This window comes from Oncorhynchus tshawytscha, linkage group LG01 (assembly GCF_018296145.1).
Source record: "Oncorhynchus tshawytscha isolate Ot180627B linkage group LG01, Otsh_v2.0, whole genome shotgun sequence".
Classification (NCBI taxonomy): Eukaryota; Metazoa; Chordata; class Actinopteri; order Salmoniformes; family Salmonidae; genus Oncorhynchus; species Oncorhynchus tshawytscha.
In genome coordinates, this window is record NC_056429.1 from 6045805 (window position 1) to 6056831 (window position 11027).

General features: G+C 42.9%; 1 protein-coding gene across 1 annotated transcript in view; it reads left to right on the top strand.

Annotated features, from left to right (window-relative positions):
- The window catches only part of LOC112235170 (plakophilin-3), a 64563-nt gene extending 54483 nt beyond the window's left edge, over positions 1-10080 (top strand). Inside the window, exons 17-18 of the mRNA XM_042327633.1 lie at positions 329-416; positions 8601-10080. Of these exons, the coding sequence (XP_042183567.1) occupies positions 329-416; positions 8601-8642 (130 nt within the window). The 3' untranslated portion in view covers positions 8643-10080. The remainder of the gene's footprint in view (positions 1-328; positions 417-8600) is intronic.
- The last annotated feature ends 947 nt before the right edge of the window (positions 10081-11027 follow it).

The window sequence follows — 11027 nt, forward strand, 5'->3', positions numbered from 1 at the left end:
AGTCCTGCTAGTTCATATCCTGGTCTTGATGTTGTCTCTCTTGTAGTCCTGCTAGTTCATATCCTGGTCTTTATGTTGTCTCTCTTGTAGTCCTGCTAGTTCATATCCTGGTCTTTATGTTGTCTCTCTTGTAGTCCTGCTAGTTCATATCCTGGTCTTTATGTTGTCTCTCTTGTAGTCCTGCTAGTTCATATCCTGGTCTTTATGTTGTCTCTCTTGTAGTCCTGCTAGTTCTTAACCTGGTCTTTATGTTGTCTCTCTTGTAGTCCTGCTAGTTCATATCCTGGTCTTTGTTCTTAACCTGGTCTTTATGTTGTCTCTCTTGTAGTCCTGGGAAGCTGAAAGCAGCCAAAGCAGCGGCCACAGTCCTCTGCAACATGTTCCAATACAAGAAGCTGCACAAGGACTACAAACAGGTGAGAAATACCCCTGGAGAACGGTAGAGAGGAGGATCACAGACTACTGGAGAATGGTAGAGAGGAGGATCATAGACTACTGGAGAACGGTAGAGAGGAGGATCATAGACTACTGGAGAACGGTAGAGAGGAGGATCACAGACTACTGGAGAATGGTAGAGAGGAGGATCATAGACTACTGGAGAACGGTAGAGAGGAGGATCACAGACTACTGGAGAACGGTAGAGAGGAGGATCACAGACTACTGGAGAACGGTAGAGAGGAGGATCACAGACTACTGGAGAATGGTAGAGAGGAGGATCATAGACTACTGGAGAACGGTATAGAGGAGGATCATAGACTACTGGAGAACGGTAGAGAGGAGGATCATATACTGGAGAATGGTGGAGAGGAGGATCATAGACTACTGGAGAACGGTAGAGAGGAGGATCATAGACTACTGGAGAATGGTAGAGAGGAGGATCATAGACTACTGGAGAATGGTAGAGAGGAGGATCACAGACTACTGGAGAACGGTAGAGAGGAGGATCATAGACTACTGGAGAATGGTAGAGAGGAGGATCATAGACTACTGGAGAACGGTAGAGAGGAGGATCATATACTGGAGAATGGTAGAGAGGAGGATCATAGACTACTGGAGAATGGTAGAGAGGAGGATCATAGACTACTGGAGAACGGTAGAGAGGAGGATCATAGACTACTGGAGAACGGTAGAGAGGAGGATCACAGACTACTGGAGAACGGTAGAGAGGAGGATCACAGACTACTGGAGAACGGTAGAGAGGAGGATCACAGACTACTGGAGAATGGTAGAGAGGAGGATCATAGACTACTGGAGAACGGTATAGAGGAGGATCATAGACTACTGGAGAACGGTAGAGAGGAGGATCACAGACTACTGGAGAACAGTAGAGAGGAGGATCACAGACTACTGGAGAACAGTAGAGAGGAGGATCATAGACTACTGGAGAACGGTAGAGAGGAGGATCATAGACTACTGGAGAACGGTAGAGAGGAGGATCATAGACTACTGGAGAACGGTAGAGAGGAGAACCACAGACTACTGGAGAATGGTAGAGAGGAGAACCATAAACTACTGGAGAACGGTAGAGAGGAGGATCATAGACTACTGGAGAATGGTAGAGAGGAGGATCATAGACTACTGGAGAACGGTAGAGAGGAGAACCACAGACTACTGGAGAATGGTAGAGAGGAGAACCATAAACTACTGGAGAACGGTAGAGAGGAGGATCATAGACTACTGGAGAACGGTAGAGAGGAGAACCACAGACTACTGGAGAATGGTAGAGAGGAGAACCATAAACTACTGGAGAATGGTAGAGAGGAGGATCATAGACTACTGGAGAATGGTAGAGAGGAGGATCATAGACTACTGGAGAATGGTAGAGAGGAGGATCACAGACTACTGGAGAATGGTAGAGAGGAGGATCACAGACTACTGGAGAACGGTAGAGAGGAGAACCACAGACTACTGGAGAATGGTAGAGAGGAGAACCATAAACTACTGGAGAACGGTAGAGAGGGGGATCATAGACTACTGGAGAATGGTAGAGAGGAGGATCATAGACTACTGGAGAATGGTAGAGAGGAGGATCATAGACTACTGGAGAATGGTAGAGAGGAGGTTCACAGACTACTGGAGAACGGTAGAGAGGAGGATCATAGACCACTGGAGAATGGTAGAGAGGAGGATCATAGACCACTGGAGAACGGTAGAGAGGAGGATCACAGACCACTGGAGAACGGTAGAGAGGAGAACCATAAACTACTTGAGAATGGTAGAGAGGAGAACCATAAACTACTGGAGAACGGTAGAGAGGAGGATCATAGACTACTGGAGAATGGTAGAGAGGAGGATCACAGACTACTGGAGAACGGTAGAGAGGATGTTCACAGACTACTGGAGAATGGTAGAGAGGAGGATCATAGACTCCTGGAGAATGGTAGAGAGGAGGATCACAGACTACTAGAGAATGGTAGAGAGGAGGATCATAGACTCCTGGAGAATGGTAGAGAGGAGGGGACACTAAGGACAGAACACGTGTTGTACTGGTAGAGAGGAGTTTGAGAAGAATCTCTTGGTTTGGAGGGGGGGTGCTAAAACGGCTGTGTGAATCACAGAAACAGTCAGGAGGAAGTGTTCTATAGGAAGCACTGATACATCACATGGTATAATGTTCAGACACTATCAGAGGAGCTTATTGTTCATGTAACATCTCTCAAAATCTGAAACAACTGTGTGAATACAATATGAGGAACCCAAATTCCTGTGGACATTGGTTAATAATGAGTAGGGAGGGGATTCCCTGTAAAAATCATCTCCTTTTCCTGTTGTTCTACTTTCAACTACAGTAGAGCTGTATGCTGTCTCCTAGTGTCTGGTAGAGAGTCAGAGCTTTCAACTACATTATCTGTCTGCTGTCTCCTAGTGTCTGGTAGAGAGTCAGAGCTTTCAACTACAGTAGCTGTCTGCTGTCTCCTAGTGTCTGGTAGAGAGTCAGAGCTTTCAACTACAATATCTGTCTGCTGTCTCCTAGTGCCTGGTAGAGAGTCAGAGCTTTCAACTACAGTAGCTGTCTGCTGTCTCCTAGTGTCTGGTAGAGAGTCAGAGCTTTCAACTACAATATCTGTCTGCTGTCTCCTAGTGCCTGGTAGAGAGTCAGAGCTTTCAACTACAGTAGAGTGGTCTGCTGTCTCCTAGTGTCTGGTAGAGAGTCAGAGCTTTCAACTACAGTAGAGCTGTCTGCTGTCTCCTAGTGTCTGGTAGAGAGTCAGAGCTTTCAACTACAGTAGCTGTCTGCTGTCTCCTAGTGTCTGGTAGAGAGTCAGAGCTTTCAACTACAGTAGAGTGGTCTGCTGTCTCCTAGTGTCTGGTAGAGAGTCAGAGCTTTCAACTACAGTAGAGTGGTCTGCTGTCTCCTAGTGTCTGGTAGAGAGTCAGAGCTTTCAACTACAGTAGCTGTCTGCTGTCTCCTAGTGTCTGGTAGAGAGTCAGAGCTTTCAACTACAATAGCTGTCTGCTGTCTCCTAGTGTCTGGTAGAGAGTCAGAGCTTTTTATCTGTCATTCACATGCATGCATGTACACAAACACACACACATACACACACACACAAGTTTATTAAAAATAAATTATCAGTGCTTAGATATAAAGCTGGGAAACTCTCACCTAATCGTTCACCTCGAAGTGAATGGGTGACTGTAGAACCCAACCCTCATTCCTGTGTGTGTGTGTGTGTGTGTGTGTGTGTGTGTGTGTGTGTGTGTGTGTGTGTGTGTGTGTGTGTGTGTGTGTGTGTGTGTGTGACGTTGTTTTGCATTCCGTTAACCAGCCTTGAGGATAGGGAGGGTTCAAACAAAAGTAGATAGACCCCCAAATGGTTGGGCAGCCGGTAATCTGGTGGTTAGAGCGTTGGGACAGTCACCGAGAGGTCCAAATACCTGAGCCCCACCAGGGGAACACGTGCCCTTGAGCCCTTGAGCAAAGCACTTAACCTTAATTTGCTCCAGGGGTGTTGTACTACTATGACTGACCCTGTAAAACAACACATTACACTTAACCTAGATGTTTTTGTTCCTACTTAATGTAATCCGTATGCTCACACACAGTAGTGTATAGAAATATCTACCATTTAGCAGACTCTTTTATCCAAAGCGACATACGTGTGTAGATTTTACGTATGGGTGGCCCCAGCGGGAATCAAACCCACGATATACGCTTTTGTAAGCGCCACGCACTACCGATTGACACATACACACACACACACACACACACACACACACACACACACACTTAGGGAGAGGCTTGCTAGAATGATTGCTGTTTTAGATTGTGGTTAGCCCTACCTAAAGGGTGCAGCTCTCTCTATCTAAAGTGATTTCCTGGTGAACAAGTCCCAACACACCCAACATATCGACCTCCCTCTAACAGTACCTGCATGCTTCTTCTCCACGGAATGTTTTTTTTTCAGTAGAACTATTTGAACAGTTTGTCATAAAAGAAACAATTCCAAACATGTTCCACATGTTCAACTGTCACGTGTAATAAATTCCTTGGGACTGAGTTCTGTTAGAACATCTCTGATAGGTTGTTACACCTTATGGACATTAGACAGCAACATGAGTTAGTGTACAGGCTGTGTGTGTCAAGCTCAAAGGTCACGCGCACTGCATTTTTTACTTGACACAGTTTACTATCCTTTTCTGAGGTCCAATGTTCACAGACACACAGTATGTTAGCCTGGTCCCAGATCAGTATGTTAGCCTGGTCCCAGATCAGTATGTTAGCCTGGTCCCAGATCAGTATGTTAGCCTGGTCCCAGATCAGTATGTTAGCCTGGTCCCAGATCAAGATATTACCCTGTTCCCAGATCAGTATATTAGTATGTTAGCCTGGTCCCAGATCAGTATGTTAGCCTGTTCCCAGATCAGTATATTAGTATGTTAGACTGGTCCCAGATCAGTATGTTAGCCTGGTCCCAGATCAGGATATTAGCCTGGTCCCAGATCACGATATTACCCTGTTCCCAGATCAGTATATTAGTATATGTTAGCCTGGTCCCAGATCAGTATGTTAGCCTGGTCCCAGATCAGTATGTTAGCCTGGTCCCAGATCAAGATATTACCCTGTTCCCAGATCAGTATATTAGTATGTTAGCCTGGTCCCAGATCAGTATGTTAGCCTGGTCCCAGATCAGGATATTAGCCTGGTCCCAGATCAGTATATTAGTATGTTAGCCTGGTCCCAGATCAGTATGTTAGCCTGGTCCCAGATCAGGATATTAGACTGGTCCCAGATCAGGATATTACCCTGTTCCCAGATTAGTATATTAGTATGTTAGCCTGGTCCCAGATCAGGATATTAGCCTGGTCCCAGATCAGGATATTAGCCTGGTCCCAGATCAGGATATTACCCTGTTCCCAGATTAGTATATTAGTATGTTAGCCTGGTCCCAGATCAGGATATTAGCCTGGTCCCAGATCAGTATATTAGTACAGTGCCTTGCGAAAGTATTCGGCCCCCTTGAACTTTGCGACCTTTTGCCACATTTCAGGCTTCAAACATAAAGATATAAAACTGTATTTTTTTGTGAAGAATCAACAACAAGTGGGACACAATCATGAAGTTAAATGACATTTATTGGATATTTCAAACTTTTTTAACAAATCAAAAACTGAAAAATTGGGCGTGCAAAATTATTCAGCCCCTTTACTTTCAGTGCAGCAAACTCTCTCCAGAAGTTCAGTGAGGATCTCTGAATGATCCAATGTTGACCTAAATGACTAATGATGATAAATACAATCCACCTGTGTGTAATCAAGTCTCCGTATAAATGCACCTGCACTGTGATAGTCTCAGAGGTCCGTTAAAAGCGCAGAGAGCATCATGAAGAACAAGGAACACACCAAGCAGGTCCGAGATACTGTTGTGAAGAAGTTTAAAGCCGGATTTGGATACAAAAAGATTTCCCAAGCTTTAAACATCCCAAGGAGCACTGTGCAAGCGATAATATTGAAATGGAAGGAGTATCAGAACACTGCAAATCTACCAAGACCTGGCCATCCCTCTAAACTTTCAGCTCATACAAGGAGAAGACTGATCAGAGATGCAGCCAAGAGGCCCATGATCACTCTGGATTAACTGCAGAGATCTACAGCTGAGGTGGGAGACTCTGTCCATAGGACAACAATCAGTCGTATATTGCACAAATCTGGCCTTTATGGAAGAGTGGCAAGAAGAAAGCCATTTCTTAAAGATATCCATAAAAAGTGTCGTTTAAAGTTTGCCACAAGCCACCTGGGAGACACACCAAACATGTGGAAGAAGGTGCTCTGGTCAGATGAAACCAAAATTGAACTTTTTGGCAACAATGCAAAACGTTATGTTTGGCGTAAAAGCAACACAGCTCATCACCCTCAACACACCATCCCCACTGTCAAACATGGTGGTGGCAGCATCATGGTTTGGGCCTGCTTTTCTTCAGCAGGGACAGGGAAGATGGTTAAAATTGATGGGAAGATGGATGGAGCCAAATACAGGACCATTCTGGAAGAAAACCTGATGGAGTCTGCAAAAGACCTGAGACTGGGACGGAGATTTGTCTTCCAACAAGACAATGATCCAAAACATAAAGCAAAATCTACAATGGAATGGTTCAAAAATAAACATATCCAGGTGTTAGAATGGCCAAGTCAAAGTCCAGACCTGAATCCAATCGAGAATCTGTGGAAAGAACTGAAAACTGCTGTTCACAAATGCTCTCCATCCAACCTCACTGAGCTCGAGCTGTTTTGCAAGGAGGAATGGGAAAAAATGTCAGTCTCTCGATGTGCAAAACTGATAGAGACATACCCCAAGCGACTTACAGCTGTAATCGCAGCAAAAGGTGGCGCTACAAAGTATTAACTTAAGGGGGCTGAATAATTTTGCACGCCCAATTTTTCAGTTTTTGATTTGTTAAAAAAGTTTGAAATATCCAATAAATGTCGTTCCACTTCATGATTGTGTCCCACTTGTTGTTGATTCTTCACAAAAAAATACAGTTTTATATCTTTATGTTTGAAGCCTGAAATGTGGCAAAAGGTCGCGAAGTTCAAGGGGGCCGAATACTTTCGCACGGCACTGTATGTTAGCCTGGTCCCAGATCAGTATGTTAGCCTGGTCCCAGATCATACCACTGCTGGCTTGCTTCTGAAGCTAAGCAGGGTTGGTCCCGGTCAGTCCCTGGATGGGAGATCAGATGCTGCTGGAAGTGGTGTTGGAGGGCAAGTAGGAGGCACCCTTTCCTCTGGTCTAAAAAAATATCCCAATGCCCCAGGGCAGTGATTGGGGACATTGCCCTGTGTAGGGTGCCGTCTTTCGCATGGGACATTAAACGGGTGTCCTGACTCTCTGAGGTCATTAAAGATCCCATGGCACTTATCGTAAGAGTAGGGGTGTTAACCCCGGTGTCCTGGCTAAATTCTCAATCTGGCCCTCAAACCATCACGGTCACCTAATAATCCCCAGTTTGGCTCATTCATCCCCCTCCTCTCCCCTGTAACTATTCCCCAGGTCGTTGTTGCAAATGAGAACGTGTTCTCAGTCAACTTACCTGGTAAAAGAACAGATAAATAAACATTTAAAAATATATATTAGCCTGATCCCAGATCAGTATGTTAGTATGTTAGCCTGGTCCCAGATCAGTATATTAATATGTTGGCCTGGTCCCAGATCAGTATGTTAGCCTGTTCCCAGATCAGGATATTAGCCTGGTCCCAGATCAGTATGTTAGCCTGGTCCCAGATCAGTATGTTAGCCTGGTCCCAGATCAGTATGTTAGTATGTTAGCCTGGTCCTAGATCAGTATGTTAGTATGTTAGCCTGGTCCCAGATCAGTATGTTAGCCTGTATCCCAGATCAGTATGTCAGCCTGGTTCCAGATCAGTATGTTAGCCTGGTCCCAGATCAGTATGTTAGCCTGGTCCAGATCAGTATGTTAGCCTGGTCCCAGATCAGTATGTTAGCCTGGTCCCGGATCAGTATGTTAGCCTGGTCCCGGATCAGTATGTTAGCCTGGTCCCAGATCAGTATGTTAGCCTGGTCCCAGATCAGTATGTTAGCCTGGTCCCAGATCAGTATGTTAGCCTGGTCCCAGATCAGTATGTTAGCCTGGTCCCAGATCAGTATGTTAGCCTGGTCCCAGATCAGTATGTTAGTATGTTAGCCTGGTCCCAGATCAGTATGTTAGTATTTTAGCCTGGTCGAGATCAGTATGTTAGCCTGGTCCCAGATCAGGTTTTGCAACAATGGACTAATGAAACAAATACCAAAAGAGAGTTTTTAGGTCTTTGTTTTCCTCTGAGGGCGGTTAGTCAGTGATTGAGTTAACAACAAATACTCAACACAGACCTCAAATTTTTGCCTCTAAAAATTAAAGTTCAATACAAACATTTGTAAAATATGGAAAATGAAAACATAAAAATTCTATCAGATCTTTCAGCACTCTGACAGAGTTAATGTTTTACGGAGTTGACAAAAATACATTTTTTTTTCTTTCTAATTCAAGACTTATACACAGTTGTCATTGTCCTTCTGGACAAGTAAATCTGGGACAAAGCTAACAGTATTATACATACTTTGATATATGCCCTGACAAAATGTCTCTCATGTTTGTGTTTTACAGAAAGGGTTCACACGACCAGACTTTGCAGACATGACAATCTAAAAAAAAGAAGAAAAGGAACAGATACAATGTCTCTTTCTCTCCTTGTGCCAAGCGGCTGGAAACGTATCTGATCACTTCAGTGGTCAAAGACTGGTCTGTACAACTGAAAACATTGCTCCTTGGGCTACTTCCTACTTACGCACACATGGAGTTGGATGAACTATACTACAGTGCAAGTGACGACAAAGATGGAACCTGTTTAGGGACGACCTTAATGGTGGACTATGATGATAACGTACCCCCTTTTCCTTGTGAGCTTGAATACCGTATGTATTCAATGCTATATGTTGAGTTTAATATATGTATTCAATGCAATATGTTGAATTTAATATATGTATTCAATGCTATAGCTTTGAATGCTATATGTTATATATGATAGAATCAGGGACTTTTTTTCTCAATGTAACCAATCAGTCTGCTGTAACCAATAATGCTATGACTCATTTCTCCTGCCTTAGCAAGCGTGGTTTGACACAATCCCAAAGACTTCAGGCCCCCCATTTTGTTAACCCTGGGTCCCAGATCAGTTTGTGCTGTATAGCCTACACTTATGGCCATTGTCACAAAACAACACTACACTGCTAGTAGAGGGATGGTAAAAGGGATGGTTTGCTATCAATGGTGCTTTTACTTTTGCTGAAGGGTTGAATTATTGATGTTGTTCATTGTGTTTTGTATTAGTTTGGTGTTGTTTATTTCTCAGACAAAACCAGAGTATCACTGAGTTATGAGTTATAAACCACAGTATCACTGAGTTATAATGAGCTATAAACCAGAGTATCACTGAGTTATAATGTGTTATAAACCAGAGTATCACTGAGAGTTATAATGTGTTATAAACCAGAGTATCACTGAGAGTTATAATGTGTTATAAACCAGAGTATCACTGAGAGTTATAATGTGTTATAAACCAGAGTATCACTGAGTTATAATGAGCTATAAACCAGAGTATCACTGAGAGTTATAATGTGTTATAAACCAGAGTATCACTGAGAGTTATAATGTGTTATAAACCAGAGTATCACTGAGAGTTATAATGTGTTATAAACCAGAGCATCACTGAGTTATAATGAGCTATAAACCAGAGTATCACAGAGTTATAATGAGTCATAAATTAGAACTGAATGTATGTTTTTGTGGATGTGTGGAAAAACTGAACTACTGACACCTGCATGAATGACCTACAATTATGACTCAGAAAGGGAATCATGCAATTGCTTTTAAAAGCTTTACACGGTGGCTTAAACGTTTTTTGTTATACATCAAAGAGAAGACAAAGAAGTGCTTTGTGTCCGTCATTAGACTGAGACCATTCTTTTTTCCATTTACGGTATGAAAAAAACAATCAACAACTATTTTTACAATGTACTTTTTAACTGTTAACTGCAGGTCGAATAAATCTGCGTCATTTGTAACTAATAAAGCTGACGTCACTGAAGGAGTTTTGTTATCGAGTGTGAGAATAGAAAATAGATGTTCTTTTGAGGTTTCACGTCAACCAGGGTCAGGGTGTTTTATTGAACAAAGAATACATTGGACATGCATTAAATGCGGTATGAAAAACCTCTGGGCCTTAGCTTCTGCTGGTCAGGTCACGTGTTCAGAGAAAAACGTCTGCTCTTTCATAACGGGATCAATCAGCATTTCAGCTCCGTGCAGAAGACTGGAAGTGGTCGTGTTTTGAGAGCATCGAATCTGACAGACTGACTGATCTACAAATCGACTTGCTTCCTAAATAACTACTCTATGGGGCCGATGGATAAGAGCTATGGATAAGAGCTATGGATAAGAGCTATGTGATAAGAGCTATTGTTAAGAGCTATGGATAAGAGCTATGGATAAGAGCTATTGTTAAGAGCTATGGATAAGAGCTATGGATAAGAGCTATGGATAAGAGCTATGGATAAGAGCTATTGATAAGAGCTATGGATAAGAGCTATTGTTAAGAGCTATGGATAAGAGCTATGGATAAGAGCTGTTGTTAAGAGCTATGGATAAGAGCTATTGTTAAGAGCTATGGATAAGAGCTATTGTTAAGAGCTATGGATAAGAGCTATTGTTAAGAGCTATGGATAAGAGCTATGGATAAGAGCTATGGATAAGAGCTATTGTTAAGAGCTATGGATAAGAGCTATTGTTAAGAGGTAAATGAGTAAACTGTTTGGATAAGTGGATTGTAAATATAAGATACAATTATTTTAGATCTAGTTTACCTTCTGATCGCTGGAGACAAATGTGAAACCAGTCACATGGCAGCAAACTGAAGCATATCACCTTTTCCACAGTGAAGTTTATGAAATGCTGGTAATTATAACTTGCAGATATGAAATGTGGAGACCCAAACTAGGGGCTTCTGTAGCTATGATTAGTGAGGAGTGTTAGGGT